The sequence below is a fragment of the Pelophylax lessonae genome (assembly GCF_965119305.1).
Source record: "Pelophylax lessonae genome assembly, chromosome: 3".
NCBI lineage: Eukaryota > Metazoa > Chordata > Amphibia > Anura > Ranidae > Pelophylax > Pelophylax lessonae.
The window spans coordinates 531,992,508-532,012,015 of record NC_138770.1 but is presented as its reverse complement, the minus strand read 5'-3'; the positions used below and the strand labels follow the sequence as shown (position 1 = coordinate 532,012,015).

General features: G+C 42.8%; 1 protein-coding gene across 1 annotated transcript in view; it reads left to right on the top strand.

Moving 5' to 3' along the window:
- LOC309551146 (dihydroxyacetone phosphate acyltransferase-like) overlaps window positions 1-19,508 on the top strand; it is a 70,836-nt gene that overhangs the window by 8,102 nt on the left and 43,226 nt on the right. Inside the window, exons 4-8 of the mRNA XM_082251620.1 lie at window positions 2,862-2,991; window positions 6,790-6,917; window positions 14,272-14,347; window positions 16,628-16,779; window positions 16,878-17,008. Coding sequence (XP_082107746.1) covers window positions 2,862-2,991; window positions 6,790-6,917; window positions 14,272-14,347; window positions 16,628-16,779; window positions 16,878-17,008 — 617 coding nt within the window. The remainder of the gene's footprint in view (window positions 1-2,861; window positions 2,992-6,789; window positions 6,918-14,271; window positions 14,348-16,627; window positions 16,780-16,877; window positions 17,009-19,508) is intronic.

Genomic DNA, 19,508 nt, shown 5'->3' with positions numbered 1-19,508 from the left:
TTGGCTTTCATGAGCATTTTTGAAGCTCCACGAATGCCTGTCCAACATTGCGTGCATTGCAGCATCCAGTGTTTTTGACATGGTTGCGCTAGATTACTCTTATGGAACTCTGAGCGATCAGCCTTTGTCTGGCTCATTTGATAATTCTTCAGGGGTTCCCTGGACAAATTCATTTGGACAATGCCATGGCCGTGGTCTATGTCAATCACCTAGGGAGCACAAGTAGTGTCCTGGCGGCTCTGTAAGTAGCCAGGGGTTCTAAGGTGGGCTGACCGATTCGTTCCAGCCCTCTCAAATTTCTGCCACGACTCCTGTGCAGGATCAAAGCAGAAGGGATTCCATCCAGTCTGATCTAGGCGGTATTGATACGCCGATTGGGTACGGCTGGTCGCTGATGTTCCTTAGGGGCTTCATCTCAGGGAGGATCTGCTGTCCCAAGGACCGATCTTCTATCCTGCTTTACAGTCGCTGGCTTTGACAGCTTGGCTGTTGAACGCCAGGTGCTGAAGGATGGAGGTTTGTCTGAGTCGGTGATTCCTACGCTGTTCAAAGCTAGGAAGATCTATCATCGTACTTGGAAGACGTACATTGCATGGTGTGAGTCTCTTGGGGTTCATCTTCGCTCCTTCTCATTGGATCAGATATTAACCTTTCTTTAACGGGGTGTTGAACAGAAATTGGCCTTGAGTACCATCAAAGCAGGTATCGGCTTTGGCGTTTTTTCCCAATGACCTTTGGCCTCGCACTCCCTGGTGCGTACCTGTCTTCAGGGTGTCCGACATTTGGTTCCTTCAGTGCGGGCTCTGTTGCCACCCTGGGATCTCAATGTGGTGCTTTCAACTCTACAGAAGCCTCCCTTTGAAAATTTTCAGGAGGTTTCCCTGCTTACGCTGCTCAGAAGGTGCGCTTTTTTGATGGCTATCACTTCTGCGCGCAGGGTGTCGAAACTCGCGGCGTTATCCTGTTGTTCACCTTATTGGTGATTCACAAGGATAAGGTGGTGCTTCGTTCCTGTCCGTTATTCCTTCCTAAGGTGGTCTCTGACTGTCATTTGAATGAAGACATTGTGTTGCCTTCCCTGTGTCCCAGGCTAAACATCCAAAGGAAATTACCTTGCATGCCTTGAATGTGGTCTGGGCAATTAGGGTGTACCTGGCAGCTACAGAGTCTTTTAGAAAGTCAGACTCTCTATTTGGGCTCATGGACGGACCTCACAAAGGGTTGTCCGCTTCTTCTGCGACCATTTCCAGATGGATCAGACAGACGATGGTCCAGGCCTATTGCATCAAGGGTCAGGTTCCTCCTTTCCCTGTCAAGGAGCACTCTACTAGGGCGCTTAGTGTCTCCAGGGCTTTCCGTCATCAAGCGTCAGTGACGCAGGTTTGCAGGGCGGCCACCTGGTCGTCTGCACACTTTTACAACATTTTTATGAAGTGGATGTGATGGCATCTGCTGATGCTTCTTTTGGCCACAAGGTTTTGCTGGCTGCTGTGTAGAGGACCTGGTCCTCTTTGAGGGTGTATTGGTTTTTTTTTTTTTCAGGTGAGCTCCAGTTGTTTATGGGTGAGCTCCATGTTACCTGGTTGGCTATGGTTAGCCTTGGGAATTTTTTTCTGCTTTTTTTTTACCCACCCCTTTTTACTCACACTGCTTTGGGGTGTCCCAATTGTTAAGAAGAATCAGGAGCTGCGTCTGTCAATGAAAGAGAAAATGGGATTTTTGACTTACTTACCGTAAAATCAGTTTGTCTGATGGACACAGCACCCACCCCTCTGTGGAGTTGGCTTTTTTCTGACACTGCTTGTAACAAAACTGAGTGCCTATAGCTGAGAGTGGGTGTATACCCCCTGGGACTGCCCATAGGCATAGTCAAGCTTTTTCCTGCCTAGTGTCCTACTTCTGTAGGGGGTAGTATAACCCAATGGTTAGGAAGAATCAGGAGCTGTGTCTGTCAATGAACACCAGAGAAATGGATTTTATGGTAAATCAAAAATCCCATTTTTACCAAACTTTGTTGCAGATGCCTACCTTTTGTTATTCTGAAGAAATAGCTGTTTGTCTGTGTCCATGTGGAAAGTGAATCTCTATGGGAGTGGTTTTATAGTTATCCATCAGCTGCTGCACCTTCAGGGCTCTAATGAGGAAAATGGCAGGGTCTGCTTCCCATTAGACATTATATCCCTTTTGGAGTACCATACCAAAAATTAATTTTTTTTTTTTTTTTTTTATCTTAGTGTAGATTTCTGACAAATCAATAAGCCAATCGCGCAAGCAGGAAATTGCATTTCTGGAGGTGTTACACCATCTGTCTACAGAATGCCTCCAGGTTGCCATATTGCATTGCATTTTACAGCACTGCAGATTGAAAAGGAAAAGTAATTTTGTAATAAAAATCAATTACAAAATGACTTGTGACAATTGTATATGCTATAATATTTTATATATATTTATATTTTATATATTATTTTATTTTATTTTATAAAATATATATATATAATTTTTTTTTTTTTTTTTTTGCTAATCTTCTTTACCCCTACAAAAGTGGAGTTACACTTTAAACTTCCCTAACCTAAATCCCAAACTAACCCTAACACAATTTAACCCCTATTCTGCATACTCATTTTATCATCTTAGTACCAAAAGCTTGCTGGTCCTGTAGCCATACCATAGCACAATTCCATTGCCAGAACACACTCCTCCAAGATATTTGTGTTGTATATTACTTTTTATTCATGGAAAGTACTTTTATAATTATGACTGGATTGCAGATCTTATGCATTTTTTTTTTTTTTTTTGTAATTTAGCACATCGAAAAAAGTTTAAAGTACCCGTTTGCTTACATTCATGTTGTTTGTTTGCAGTTGGCTCAAGCTATTCATGAGCATCCAGTTGTACTTCTACCAAGTCATCGGAGCTACATCGATTTTTTGATGATGTCCTATGTATTGTACACTTGTGACCTTGCACTTCCTGTCATTGCAGCTGGGATGGGCAAGTATTGTCCTTATCCGCATAATCATTTTTGAAGCATTTATTTAGTTTTAAATTAGAAGTCTACCGTAACACTAAAATCCCTGCATTTACAGTCATCCATGACCTAACACTAACCTATCTACCCTGTAAAGAAGAAATCAGTTTACATACCTTTTTTGAAGCTGATCCGACCCAATCCCACGCTGAGCTGTCAGCCGCGGCTTCGCTGTGTAGGCAGGTGCAGAGGACATATCCGATAATGGAAGCCCCATTGTAAGTGTATGGGTGACGTCCCTTCCCATTCATTTCACAGCCGTTGTCGGCTGTGTCCTCTGCAAAGTTTCTGGTGCTGGAGACCGGACCAGCATCATAAAAGGTATGTATACTGATTTCTTCTTTACAGGGATAGATAGGTTAGTGTTAGATTGTCGAGGTCTATAGATGCAGGGTGGACTTACACTTTAAAGGATAAAGCCCCGTACACACGCACAGATTGTTGGCCGTAAATTGTTGGCCAACGTCCGATCTGCTGATTGTAGGCTTGTTACTATGATGCTTCCGACAACCAACTGCAAGTTTTCGGCTGAAAAAAATCTGGTGTGCATGCTATAAATTTTTGTTGGCCAACAAAGAACGGCCGATTGTTCCTGAGTCAGTACAGATTTCGGCAGACAAAGATCAGATGAGCAAGACTGGGCATGCTCAGAGAAGAAAAAACACACTGAAAGTCAACCAGAACATGACATCACTTCTGAAGTTGGTTTTTGTTGGCCAACAAAAGTCCAGTGCAAGTCTAGAGCACATTTCAACCAACACAACAACACTGGACAAAAGTTGGCCGATCAGTTGGCCAACAATCTGTGCGTGTGTACGGGGCTTAAGTCCAGGCAAAAAGCTAAACCTGCTTTGTGCCACATTCTAACCCTAATCTATCTAACCCTGTAAAGAAAAAAATCACTGAACTTACCAATTCTGCAACCGATCCAGTCCGGTCCCAGCATCAGCTGTCAGTGGTGGCTTCAGCATGGAGGCGGGTGCAGAAGAGGCATCTGACAATGGAAGCCCCATAGAAAGTCTATGAGTGACGTGGCTTCCCAGCTATTTCACAGTCGTTGTCAGTCCTCTCTCTTCCACTGCTGGAGGCTGGACCAGATCGGCTGCAGAGTAGGTAAGTACAGAGATTTTTGCTTTTACAGGGTTAGATGGATTAGGTATAGAAGGTGGCACAGAGCAGGTTTAGCATTATTTAGGTTTTGCCTGGACTTTCTCTTTAAGGCCTCATTCACACGGCTGTAAAAATGTTACTGATTTTATTACACATGTTTTATAGGAGAAAAGTTCCTGCGTAATGATCAGTAAAATACTTGCGAATAGATGCGTTTAAATGCATAGATGTGTACGCATACATAACTTGTTTTTATGCTGCTTTATTTTTCAGTATATACATGTGTTTATTCGTGTGAGTGCGTAAAGTGCATGTTCTTAGACGTAGATTTTTGGATTCTGTGTTACGGATATAAAATCAGCTCGTGTTTACGCACCTGTATCAATGGTTCTATTGAAAACAATGCAGCTGTATTCAGATCCGTGAAAAACACTTGAATCTGTGTTTTTTTTTTTTTTTTATGGCAGTGTGAATGAAATTGCTTGATTCACACAGCCCTAAAAAGGTTACTGATGTTATTGCACATGATTTTTTTTGGAGAAAAGTTCCTGTGTAATGATCAGTAAAATAGTTGCATGCGCATATATATATATATATATATATGTGTGTGTACACACACAGTATATTACGAAAAGTATTGGGACACCTGCCTTTACACGCACATAAACTTTAATGGCATCCCAGTCTTAGTCTGTAGGGTTCAATATTGAGTTGGCCCACACTTTGCAGCTATAACCGCTTCAACTCTTCTGGGAAGGCTGTCCACAAGGTTTAGGAGTGTGTCTTTGGTAATGTTTGACCATTCTTCCAGAAGCACATTTGTGAGGTCTGGAACTGATGTTGAATGAGAAGTCCTGGCTCACACTCTCCGCTCTAATTCATAGCAAAGGTTTTCGATCGGGTTGAAGTCTAGACTAACAGTCAAGTTCCTCCACCCCCAAACTCACTCATCCATGTCTTTATGGATCTAATGATGCCTAATTCTACAGGTTCTAGAATGTCTATTGTACCATAATGACATCTTTCCATGGGGGAACAATAGCTCTTTCTATATTTTTCTAAGGATTGTTCACCGTAACGCAGCATTCCATATGTCACACAAGATTTCCTTGTGGCTACTGATGGAATTTAAACATTTCCCTTTTGGCAAATTGTTTACATCAAGAGCTGTATGACCTAGATATTTAAATAAATACTTTTCAAAATGATTTATTTCCTTCCTTAAAATGTCAGAATTGACAGAAAGGTAGAATTGTACAATTAGAATTTTTATAAAAAATCCAATCATCTGGACCTAGACTGGACTGTCCTCTACCATTTACCATCTAAGCATTTCACATTAAATGCAAATAAGGCCACATATTTCTTAAGCAATCCTTTCCTATCTTGCAGTAACTGTACCATAAACAGGCATCAGCTGAGTGCACATAACACTGGTCATCTCCCCATGAGCCAATATCTCGCTAATCTCCACTTCACTCAAAAAATTCAATGGCTGGCTTACCAATGGCTTTCTATAGGACATTAGGAACCCTCTGTACATAAGTAACCAACAGCAAGAGGGGGTGAGTCAGCCTATAAAAGTTGAGGTTGGCATAACAGACCATCTTTAGGTTTAGTGGCTTCCAGTTCATTGAAGATACTGGACATGTGCAGACAACTGGGGGATCAGCCACTCGCATGTAATCGCTCATGCAGCAATCACATGTCAGTGATCAGCCCTGTAAGCAGACAGTCTGCATCCAGGGCCAATCGCTGGCATGTGATCGCTACATGAGTGATTACGTGTGAGTGGCCGCCATTTAATGCGAGAGCCGGCAGACTCTCATTGCTTTCAATGAGGCTGTCACTTGCAGCTAATCGCAGGAACCTCTGCTTGGATTCTCACATCTAATCGGAGGCTGTCTGCATTTGCAGGTGTTAATGCACCCTGATGCAGGAACACTGACAGCGGCTGCATTGCAGGTTTCTTTTATGTAGTATAAGTGTACTTAAAGTGGTAGGCTTTTGTATACAGGCTATTGTGACAGCTGTGTCCCAGTGTTTCGGACACAAACTTGAGGCACAAGTCTATGCTAATACTGGCACTGCTGATTTGCATCTTTAATTGTATATTTTTCTGGTCCCTTTGCAGCTAGAAACATTTGGAAAAATGGACAGCGCAGTGGCTTAGTGGCTAGCACTTCTGCCTTGCAGCACTGGGGTCCTCCGTTTGAATCCTGGCCATGGAGTTTGCATGCTCTTCCTGTGCTTGTGTGGGTTTCCTCTGGGTAGTCCCAATTTCCTCCCATACCCCAAAGACATGCTGGTTAATTGGCTCCCATCTAAATTGTCCCTAGTATGTTTGTGCATGAATTTTTACTTTTGAAATGGGGACCTTAGATTGTGAGCTACTTGAGTGCAGGGACTGATGTGGATGTATAGTATGTAAAGTACTGTATAAATTGTTGGCATTATACAAATGCCTCAAAGTACACTTCACTTCCCCTTTTTTATTTTCAACATCCATGACTTGTTTGAAATCTGATGTCCACAGGGTACAGGTGTTGCCTTTGGGGTTCTCTTCTCCAGTAGTCAGGGGTTGGGAGCAATAAGAGTTTGTTCCTTTCTTGTATGTAATGAGTTGCAACATTTTTTTTTTCTGTTATCAGACTTCATGGGCATGAAAATTGTTGGTGAGCTGCTTCGGATGTCTGGTGCCTTTTTCATGCGACGTACATTTCGAGGAAACAAATTGTACTGGGCAGTCTTTGCCGAATATGTGAAGACTATGCTGCGGGTCAGTATATTAAACAATCTGTTTCTTTTTCACAATGGCAACTTCTTGAAAAGCATTGTTAAGTCATATCAAAGGGGGTGTAATTAAGTTTTGTTTTTCTGCTAATGGTTCTGACACTTTGTTACTTTTCATTACGATAAAAACCCCTTTTACGCCAGTGAAATGATCAGACCCGCCTGTGCGTTTTCAGGCGGACCGGATCTGATCACCCATTCTCTATAAAGCGGTTGTGTCCACTGACGCCCACCAGCATCCGCTCTGGTCTGCTAAAAACAGACAGATGGAGATCGGATGACAGATGGATAGAAACGAACAGGCAGCCTGTTTCCATCCGACCGCCCCAAAGAGAACAGCGGGCTGTGTCCATGTTTGCTCCTCATATCGGAGTGGAAACTGACTTGTCATCTGCCTGCTCAATGGGGATCAGCAAAGAGATCCCACGCTGAGCAGGCAGATCCGCTTGACAGATTCCGCCCCGTCTGAAAGGGGCCAAAGAGGAAAACTTGACTATGTTGAAAGTTACTTTGTAATTATCCCCAGGGTACACAGCTGACTAGCTTACATTTCTCCCTCTGCAAGGGAGAAGCCTAGTATATCTTGGCTTGTTCTTTGCATGTGCAGCTGACTTTGGCAAGAACTAACATGTTGATTCTGTATGGGTGATGTTATTAGTAGGGATGCACCGATCCGATATTAGGGTAGGATATCGGCGCCGATATGGCCATAATAGCTGGAGCAGGGGATCGGTAAAATTAACAGATCCACGGGCCGATCCGGTTTTGCTCTTTACATAGCTGTGAGGGAGCAGAGAACAGCTGTCAAAGAAAAAAAAAAGAGCCTCCTGTCAGTCTCCCAGTTAAGTAAACACAATGCATACAATGTATCTTTTCGTTCTGTCTGCCAGAGGAGGGAAGTTTAACCTCTTAAATGCACAATGTTATAAGGCTCCGTTTCCACTATTGCGACTTGTGCGACTTGACACATGTTAAATGGCACAGCAAGTCAAAAGCCATTAATTTCAATTTGGCCCGTTCTAACTGCTGCGATTTGAGTTGCAGCGACTTGAAAAATGGTTTTTGCACTACTTTTGGGCCGACTTCAGTGCGACTTGTCTCTCATAGAAGGAAGGTCGCACTGAAGTCCCCAGAAGTAGCCGCAAACAAGTCACACTACAAAGTCGCGCTAGAAGTAGCTCGACTTTGTAGCCGCAATAGTGGAAACGTAGCCTAAGGTATCTGCCGATACCGATCCGGAAGTATTATTTTGTTATAAGCTCACAAAACAGTACTTCCGGATCGGACTCGGGATCGGCGATTTCACAAAGCAAAAGATCGGCATCGGGATCGGGACCAAAAACGTCAGATCGGTGCATCCCTAGTTATTAGTCGTGTGGATGTACTAAAACAGACAGAATCTGGAGCAGCTATGAATAGTGACCAGTCAACTTCAACCTTCAGCTTATTCAGTTAAATTGTCAGAAGTGACTCATGCTGATAGCAGAGGAATGGGGCAGCAGACAGAAATTACACTTAGTGCTCTGGATTGTGACAATTACACACTATAGAGGGATATGCTTTGTTTATGTTTCATGTTTGTGGTTTACAACCACATTAAGCTTTGAAAATGAAAGCTAAAAAATGATTTGTTGCCATGCACAACTGCCCCAGATTCTGGCTGCTCCAGTAAATTCCGATCTGTGAGTCATTGAACTGGAACAAGCATTCTTCGGGTCAATGACCTGCTAAGAAGCAAAGTAAGGATAAGGAAGATCGCTTCTCAAAAATAGTCAATAGTGACTGCTTTAATGTTTGTCCTGACCCATTTCCTTGTAATTTTTTTTTTTTTTTTTTATGGTAAAGGTACTTTGTATTTTTATCATTACAAATCAAGTCAGTTCAATGTTTAAGCTCTTGTCAAATACCCATTTACAGGTACCCAAGAGCCTGCATTCTGTAATTTATGTGTGATGTAAAGCTGATCATTCAGTTTGATTGTACAATGTCCTTTTAGATATACCAATAACTATACAGGGCCTGCCTGATTGGACGTAAATCGAATACATTGTTTGCGCATTACTTAGTATTGTTAAATCTAAAGTAGATTGATCTAATTGTAATGTGTATGACCATTTTAAAGAGCCATTGGGGTTGATTTACTAAAACTGGAGCGTGCAAAATCTGGTGAAGCTCTGCATAGAAACCAATCCGCTTCCAGGTTTTATTGTCAAAGCTTAATTGAACAAGCTGTAGTTAGAAGCTGATTGGCTACCATGCACAGCTGCACCAGATTTTGCACTCTCCAGGTTTAGTAAATCAACCCCATTGTATGCCTTTCAAGACTAAACCTCTCGTGACCCACTGTTTCTCTACAGCAATTCCCCCGCCACTCTTGTATCTAGCTCAGTCAGCAAAACATCCCCAGTGGTTTTGGATATGTGACCACTTCTAATGTGACAATGCTATCAGCCAATCACTAGGCTTGAGCACTCTCACATGATAGAGGGGGTGAAAGGCTCCTACACCAAAATTGATGTGAAAGCTAAAATAAAACGGTACTAAACCCAAAACCAAAAATATAATATATTGCAGCTTACCGTAAATCTGTTAGATGGAATGACTGCATTCGTTTTCTTTTTTTTTTAGGCATTTTTTTCTCCCCTCTGTTTTCACCTGGTGATATGGCCACTAAAACAACTCCTAAATTAGTGTGCCCCCTCCTGGATGAAGGAGCACAGGGGGCACGTTTGGACAGCAGCATTGTTTACCTGGGGGGGGGGGGGGGGCGAGGGAAGTGCTAGATGCACTAGAAGATTTAAATACACTAACAAATGGAAGATGAACTCCAGCGAATACTTGATAAGTAGTTACAGCAAACATTTTGGGATAAAGGTGTTACACAAATAAATATAAGCTGATCATTGTAGACACCCACGCTAGTGTTAAATGGTTGGTCTCATTTTGTAACTGATATTCTGCAAGAGCGCTTGTTCTTTTAAAAAAACAGACTTAGGCCGGCCATACACAGTTTGAATAATTAATGGGCAGGCTGAATGTACCAAGTTAATCGATTGATCCTGCAGGAGCAGAAGATTGGGTAATGAAAAAAATGCGTTTCAAAATCCCCTAGATATGAAAAAAGCAGTAAACCCTTGTAGTGTGGGTGCAACTCCACTGCAGATGGGGAGAATTACTTTTCTTGAAGTTAAGCGTTCAAGCAAATTTTGATATGATTTTCCCATTTTTAAGTTAGCTCTATCACTTTTTAACTGTTTTAACTTCGGAGATTTGTAGATTAGCCACCATTGTGAGCTTTTACTGGCTCAGTGCAAATATTCTGCCTCCCTCTTAACAGCTGTTGAGATATCAGCCACACAGTGTGCATTGTTCAGTGAGTTGGCCAACTGACAGACTTGTATTGTGAAAAGGAGTCTTAACAGTGCGCAATATAGTTACAATGTGCGTGTGTTTATTAACTATACATAGGCCGTTTATATGTATAGACATTGTTGCCAGGGGAATCCCTCCCGTCGGGCCATTGTGTTCTTCTGGCGGGACGAAAAGACACTGATTACTGCTAGCGGCTATAACAGCCTTGCAATAATTGCGTCTAAAATCAGGCAGGCTGGTTGAACTTGGGTACTGACAGCCTGTCCATACATGGTTGGAATCTTGGCAGTTTCAGCAGGAACCAGCTGAGATTCGAAACGCCTGTCACCGACTATAGACCAATATTTTTTCCTTGATATGTATGATTAAAAAATATTATATATATTACAGTTATATATTTTAACACAAGTGACTGTGAAAAGACAGACTCACAATAATTGCCACTCCAGCCATCGCCATCGCTTCCTTCTTTGCAGCTTGCACCAAAATACCTGTTGTCGGTTGCTGTCAGAGCCTGGAGGAGGGCAGTGATATCACTCCCTTATAGTAATTGGGAGCTAAACATGAGCATTGTCACATCGGAGGAGGCCATACGCTCCTCCATTTACAGAAAACATGAGTTACTTTGCACCAGCTGAGCTAGATAAAAGAGCAACGTGAGATCGCTAAGAGGTAAGTATCAGTGGGTTAGGATGCCTTTCACAAATACTGTCACATTGCCTGAATCAGCAAAGTTCTCTTTGTGCCTGTCTTTCTTTAAACCCTAATTGCACCTTGAATCAGACCTTTAGTCACCCACTACTATTTGCACCCTCAAAATATACAGTATCTCACAAGTGAGTACACAACTCACATTTTTGTAAATATTTTACCGTATATACTAGAGTATAAGCCGAGGCCCCTAATTTTACCACAAAAAAATGGGAAAACTGATTAACTTGAGTATAAGCCTAGGATGGGAAATGCAGCAGCTACTGGACCCAACTGGACCACCACGAGACCCAAAACAGGGGCTGTGGGCATGGTACAGGAGAATGCAGGGCTGTGGGCATGGTACAGGAGATGCAGGGCTGTGGGCATGGTACAGGAGATGCAGGGCTGTGGGCATGGTACAGGAGATGCAGGGCTGTGGGCATGGTACAGGAGATGCAGAGTTGCGGGCATGTTACAGGAGAATGCAGTGCTGCGGGCATGTTACAGGAGAATGCAGTGCTGCGGGCATTGTACAGGAGAATGCGGGGCTGCGGGCATAGTACAGGAGAATGCGGGGCTGCGGGCATAGTACAAGAGAATGCGGGGCTGCGGGCATAATACAGGAGATGCAGTGCTGCGGGCATGGTACAGGTGTACCATGCCCGCAGCACTGCATCTCTTGCAGTATACCCGCAGCCCCACATAACGGCAGGTAGTGCGGCTGTGGAGGAGTTTCACCTGTTCCTGAGGCCCCTTAGATTTAAAAATGGTGCAGCCCGGCGCCAACACGTCATTGCAAATGCGTCGCTGCTGCTCGGGAAAGTTCATATACTTTCGGCTATTCCCGGGAATAGCCGAACGTGTACGGCCTTTCCCAAGCGGCGGCGGCGCATGAGCGGTGACATGTTGGCGCCGGGCGGTGCCATTTTTAAATCTAAGGGGCCTCGGAGCACGTTGGATCGGCCGGGAACATTTTTTTTTTTTTTTTTATGACTCGAGTATAAGCCGAGGGGGACGTTTTCAGCCCAAAAAAATGTGCTAAAAACCTCTGCTTATACTCGAGTATATACGGTATTATATCTTTTAATGTGACAACACTGAAGAAATGACACTTTGCTACAATGTAAAATAGTGATTGTACAGCTTGTATAACAGTGTACATTTGCTGCCCTCTCAAAATAACTCAACACACAGCCATTAATGTCTAAACCACTGGCAACAAAAGTGAGTACACCCCTAAGTGAACATGTCCAAATGGGGCCCAGTTAGCCGTTTTGCCTCCCCGGGGTCATGTGGGTCGTTAGTGTTACAAGGTCTCAGGTGTGAATGGGGAGCAGGTGTATTAGATTTGGAGTTATCGCTCTCACTCTCTCATACTGGTCACTGGAAGTTCAACATGCCACCTCATGGCAAAGAACTCCCTGAGGATCTGAAAAAAAGAATTGTTGCTCTACATAAAGATGGCCTAGGCTTTAAGAAGATTGCCAAGACCCTGAAACTGAGGTGCAGCACTGTGGCCAAGACCATACAGAGGTTAAACAGGACAGGTTCCACTCAGAACAGACCACGCCATGGTCGACCAATGAAGTTGAGTGCATGTGCTCAGCATCATATCCAGAGGTTGTCTTTGGGAAATAGACATATGAGTGCTGCCAGCATTGCTGCAGAGGTTAAAGGGGTGAGGGGTCAGCCTGTCAGTGCTCAGACCATACACCGCACACTGCATCAAATTGGTCTGCATGGCTGTCATCTCAGAAGGAAGCCTCTTCTAAAGATGATGCACAAGAAAGCCTGCAAACAGTTTGCTGAAGACAAGCAGACTAAGGACATGGATTACTGGAACCATGTCCTGTGGTCTTATGAGACCAAGATAAACTTATTTGGTTCAGATGGTGTCAAGTGTGTGTGTGTAGCGGCAACCAGGTGAGAAGTACAAAGACAAGTTTGTTTTGCCTACAGTCAAGCATGGTGGTGGCAGTGTCATGGTCTGGCAGTGTGGAGATACAGTTTACTGAGGAAACCATGAAAGCCAACATGTACTGTGACATACTGAAGCAGAGCATGATACCCTCCCTTCTGAGACTGGGCCGCAGGGCAGTATTGCAATATAACGACCCCAAACACACCTCCAAGACGACCACTGCCTTGCTAAAGAAGCTGAGGGTAAAGGTGATGGACTGGCGAAGCATGTCTCCAGACCTAAACCCTATTGAGCATCTGTGGGGCATCCTCAAACAGAAGGGGGAGAAGCGCAAGGTCTCTTCCTTTCCTCCATGACGACATCACGGAGCTGGTGGATGTTAGGGGACTCCAGTGGCAACCTGTGAAGCTCTGGTAAACTCCATACCCAAGAGGGTTATGGCAGTGCTGGAAAATAATGGCGGCCACACAAAATATTGACACTTTGTGCCCAATTTTGACATTTCCACTTAAGGGTGTACTCACTTTTCTTGCCTGTGGTTTAGACATTAATGCCTGTGTGTTGAGTTATTTTGAGGGAACAGCAAATTTACATTGTTATACAAGCTGTACACCCCCTACTTTCCATTGTAGTATAGTACCATTTCTTCAGTGTTGTCACATGAAAAAAAATAATAATAAAGTATTTACAAAAATGTGAGGGGTGTACTCCCTTTTGTGAGATACTGTGTATGTATGTATGTATGTATGTGTGTGTATATGTATATGTGTATATATGTGTATGTATGTATGTATGTGTGTGTGTATATATATATATATATATATATGTATATGTGTGTGTGTGTGTGTGTGCGTATATATGTATATATGTGTATGTATATATATATATATATATATATATATATATATATATATATATATATATATATATATATGAATATATTATTTTTTTTATATATATATGAATATATTATTTTTTTAAATTAAATTTCTGCATACCTAACTTTACTGGTGACAGGGCAAGAAATTGCATGGCAGAAAGCCATGAAACTTTCTGCCCCAGAAAGAAGTGTCCCGCAAGGCGCTCGCTTTTTCCTTAACATATAACATAGTTATGGTTTTTGTGAATAATCATGGTTTATCAAGTTAAAGTAAATTAAAATGAAAAGTTAAAATAAAATACAGCTGCAATAAAACCTTCCACAGCTGCTTTACAGCACTTGTCCCTTTTCACGAAAAGAGCTTCCCAAAAATGAATTTAATAAGATATAAAGCATTTAGTTTTTAGCATTATGTAGAGACTAGCTGCTGCATTTTAATTACATCATGTCATGACTTTAAGATCTCGCCCACAGAATGGATATGCTCCCGTGGAGTTCTTTGTTGAAGGTCAAAGAAGCAGAACATGCAAGACATTAAACCCAAAGTTTGGTATGTTTTGTCTTTTTGGTGTTCTCTTTTTATAGATAGATAACTATGTATTCATTAAAAAGCTGATACTGTGTTTTCCATTGCAACAGTTAAGTATGGCTGTGTGTTTTGATTTTCTCTATATTTTACACAATATCTAAAATTCTCCCTTCTGGATGTATTCTAATTATATCACAAATCGAAATGTATTTAATATAAATAAAGCTATAACATATAGGGGTTGATTTACTAAAACTAGAGAGTGCAAAATGTGGTGCAACTGTGCATAGAAACCAATCAGCCTCCAGGTTTTATTGTCAAAGCTTAAGGCCCCTTTAACACATACAGTCCGTTTAGTTCATCAGTTCAGTCACGTTTTTTGTCTTCAGTCAACGTCCGTTTTCATCTCAGTTCATATCTGTTTTTCATCCTTTTTTCGTCAGTTGTCATCTGTTTCCATCCGTTTTTATCCGTTGTCATCCGTTTTTCGTCTGATCCATTTTTTTTGACGGATGAAAAATAGGGCATTCATCCGTTCAAAAAAACGGACATTGACGGAAGTGGATGAAAACAGATGTTAGCGGATGATCATCCGTTGTCATCCGTTTTTACATAGAAATGCATTGATGTCCGTTTTTCATCCGTCAACGGATGAATGAAAAACGGACAGCATGTGTGAAAGGGGCCTAACTGCTGAATAAGCTGAAGTTAAAAGCTAATTGACTACCATGCACAGCTGCACCATATTCTGCCTTCTCCAATTTTAGTAAATCAACCCCATAGTGTAAAAATTACAGAATACGGCACATCTAGTCAAAGCGGTTTTGGTTTTAGTAGACTGGGGAAGTGTAAGAATCCCTGCCGGGTTTTTCTGCTCCCTTTTTGGAGGCACTTCCTCTCACTTCTTGTTCTGCTGATAATGATTTCACCAAGAACTAAAGGCCCGTACACACGTACCGATTGTTGGCCGTGAATTTTCGGCTTGTTAGTTTGATGCTTCCGACAACTGACTGCGACTTTTCGGCCGAACAAAATCTGGTGTGCAGGCTATAAAATTTTTGTTGGCCGTCAGCAGAACGGCCGATTGTTCCTCAGTCAGTACAGATTTCGGTAGACAAAAATCTGATGAGCAAGACTGGGCATGCTCAGAGAAGAAAAAACACACGAAAAGTAGACCAGAACATGACATCACTTCTGCAGTTGGTTGTTGTTGGCCGACAAAATTCGTGTGCAGTCTAGAGCACATTTCAACCGACACAACAACACTGGACAAAAGACGGCCGATCGGTCTGCCAACAATCCCTGCGTGTGTACGGGGCTTTAGAGTAAATATCCAAGAGCAACACACAGAAATAATATTTTTTTGTTGGCTGCTTCCCCCAACCCACCCCCACAAAACAAGCAGCAATAACAAACCGCCTCAGGGTTGTCCTACATTCTAGCCTGGTACTGTTTTACGGAGGTAGGGGGAGGAGATCCAGTCGGACAGCTGGAGGGAGGGGGGAGCAAAATCTTCCCTCCAACAGTTATCACAGTCTGCACTGTGCACTGTTCTGAATGACAGGAGTGACGGTAGGGTCATTCCTGACATTCAGGTAGCTGGAGAGCTGAGTGCTCATCTGCTCCCCTTGCCCGCCCTCTACATAGTGCCTCTGCGCCCAGGGCATGTGTCCCTTCTGCCCACCCCTTGTCCTGGCCCTGATCTCATAGGTTTGCTCACATTACTCCAGGACTAAGTAGCACTTGCATAGCATTATGCAAGTTCCACTCAGTCTTTGAGGAAGACCCACTGAGGAAAAATAAGCAGCTCCTGTGGGGAAACTGGACCAGTTAGAAGACTACAGTTATACATAGTTGTAGAATGTACATCTGTGGGAAGATGTAATAAAAGATACACCTAGGGAGGCTTTGACAATTTTAAGTTCCACTTTCAGCTTTTTCTTCTTTATGCCTGCATCAGTAGTCTTTTGTTGCCATCAGAACTGCTTCCCTTCCATACAAGTATATTGAATTGAAAAAAGCAGCTTGAAGCAAGTCAAATGCAGGTCAGAAGGATGTCAAATGCACCTGGGCAATGAATTCTGAATGATCTCAGAAGTGTCTGAGATTAAACACACATTGCCTTTTCCCATTACAAACTCAAAGCCCATTGACATTGGCCCTAAATGTGGTTGGTGGTTCAATAAATTAATAGAAGCATTGAAGGGGCAAAACCAGGTGAAATACTCTCCTCTATTTATTTGCTTATTGAGTCAACAGTCTTTTGTTTATATTTGAAATCTATACGGGCAATTCTTGCAGGTCTTCTTAGTGTGATCATGGAACCGTTTTTCAAAGGGGAAGTGTTCGATACATATCTGGTACCGATCAGCATTAGCTATGAACGAATACTAGAGGAGTCTCTGTATGCTTATGAGCTTCTTGGAGTGCCCAAACCCAAAGAATCTACATCAGTAAGATTATCTGCACCTTTGTTTTTGTCTTCCTTCAAATGTAATGTATGTATTTTAACGATATACATTGGGGTTTTTTTTTTTTCTATTGTTTTTAGGGCTTGTTAAAGGCCAGGAAAATTCTTAGTGACAACTTTGGAACCATTCATGTGTTTTTTGGAAAACCAATGTCATTGAGATCTCTGGCCTCTGGAAGACTGAACCGATCCCAATATAATCTTGTTCCTAGGTATAGTTTCTTTAAATGCTTTTATTGCTACTGTCAATGTTTTTGTGTCATGATTTTGCTAAAACAGTAGAAAAAGCGTACTAATTTAAAGTGGAAGTTCAGCCAAAACTAATGCTGAACCTACTCTCAGCCACATTCTAAGCCTAATCTATTTAGCCCTGTAAAGAAGAGATCGCTATACTTACCAATTCTGCAGCCGCTCCGGTCCAGTCCCAGGCTGAGCTGTCAGTGGGGGCTTCAGTGTGTAGGCTTGTGTAGGGGAGGCAGCCAACAACGGAAGTCCCATAGTAACTCTATGGGTGACATCACTTCCCAGGCATTTCCCAGCTGTTGTTGGCTGTCTTTCTGTACACAGCAGCCGCTGGAGACTGGACCAGATCGGCTTCAAATAAAGGGTAGGTATAGCGATGATTTTTGTTTTTCTTTACACTGTGTATGGCATCCGGTCCTACAGAAGCTGGCCAAACGTCTGGCTTCTGTCGAAGGGGCATGACCGAAAAAGGTCTGTTGATCGGCATCTGACAGGTGTGTTCTGGTGGGGGGGGGGGGGGGGGTGTCCCCTTGTCAGAACACAATAGCTCAGTGGAGAGATCGTTGTACTAACATCAGATAGTTAGTACAGCGGCTCCTCCTGAGCTCTTCGGGGTTTTTTTTTTTGCATTTAGCCCGCTGGGTTGAATGAAAGAAGAACTGCTCTTGAATGTAAAACCGGATAATGTGTCCAAATTCCGCCACAAACTGTTCCTACAGGTCACAACAGCGGCTAAACAAACCATTGCGAAAGCGTGGAAATCCCCACACTTTCCTGTGACTGAAGTGAAACACCGAATCACCAACGCTATGATTCACGCCAAAATCGATGCTGTTCTGACGGATGGAGTCAAGCAATATGATAGAATCTGGCAACCTTGGGTTGACAATTTTCTTCCCCCCCCCAATTTTGATAGCTCCCTTTTGTTGCCCTGAACCATACCTGGGGACCCAACACCTCCACTCCTTATGTACTGGCCCCCCCGGCGATCCTTCCCCTTCCTCTCGCCCCTCTCTCTTCCCCTCTTCCCTTTTATTCTTGTTACCCCCTTCTCCCTGTTTCTCCCCCCCCCCCCACCTTACCTCCCTTTGCATACATCTGTTGTAGCACGTACAACGTCTGAGTTTGGTTCTACCGTGTCGTTTTAACTACAGTTTACTGGTTACCTGTTCGATTTATTCCCTCATTTTGGCTGCCTGTAGCCCATGTTTCTCCTGTTTGATTGATACCCGTGAGGTTCCTCTCATCCCCCTGCCTCTTCCCACACGGTACGGTAGACTTGGGTACTGTTCCCTTTTAGAATAACAATTGGTTGGTTTCGCCTCCCCACCTGGGCACAGTGTGCTCCCTTTGTGGGGTGCCGATGGGTTGGCGATGCCAATTACTACTCTCTAGTGACTGCCCATTTTGCCGCCCCTTGTCTACTAACCCTCACGATTTGCTGTAGTTACAGTTATTGGTCATGCTTTGTTACCGAGCTTTGTTTACACTACTTCGCATTATTCTGAGTGTCACACGTTGTTACTTACTTGCATTATTCAATAAAATACTTGAAACAAAAAGAAGAACTGCTAGTGTGTACAAGGCTTAAGATAGATTTGGTTTAGAATGTGGCCAAGGGTAGGTTTTGTGTTAGCTAGGTTTTGGCTGAACTTCCACTTTAACCAATGCTTTAATATCTTCTCTGTTTCACTACACTGCTGCAGAAGCTGTATTTTTACATAAAAGTTAATCTTAATGGGATTTTGGTAAAGCAAAAGAGATTTGACTCCCATATAGTTTTATAGAGAAAATTAGGTATTGGTTTTATATCGAAATATCATGGCATTTTTTATTAAAAGAATCCAAACATCATTTGGAAAGAGAATGTAGTTGAAGTATAAAGCTGAACTCCAGGCAAATGACTAAATGGATAAAATGGATTCAAGGAGCCGTTTACCTTCCAGAGCTTTCCGATTACCCCTGTGGGTTCAGAATTGGTAAAAAGATTGGTGAAGAATCACCAACAACAGGAACTGGAACAATGTTATCTCGGTACAGAAGACCCAAGAGGGCACAATGAAAATTTTACAATCTGTGTGGTGACACAGAAAGGTTGGGGGTGAAAATCGAATGGGGTGGCAGGGAACAAAATTCCAGTTTGTAGCCCCGGGATACCAGCTGAGGTGAAAGTTGTCCAAGTGTCCATTAGGTTTAACAAATGCTCCTCACTCTGGAAGGTGGGCGTGCACCTCATGCCGAAGAAGGCTTGTCTGAAGATTAGGAAGACTTTGAGTTTTAGACCCTTGTGGGTTGACAGGGAGACAGGTTTGGTGGGATGGTCTTAATGTGGAGAGTGCAGGAGTGGAAAAATTAAAAAAAGACAGTTGAAGAGGATGAAGACTTTGCATTCTAATACTTAAGCCCCGTACACACGATCAGATTATCGAAAGATCTGTCGTCCGTTTTTTGTGGCATGCTAGTCTGATG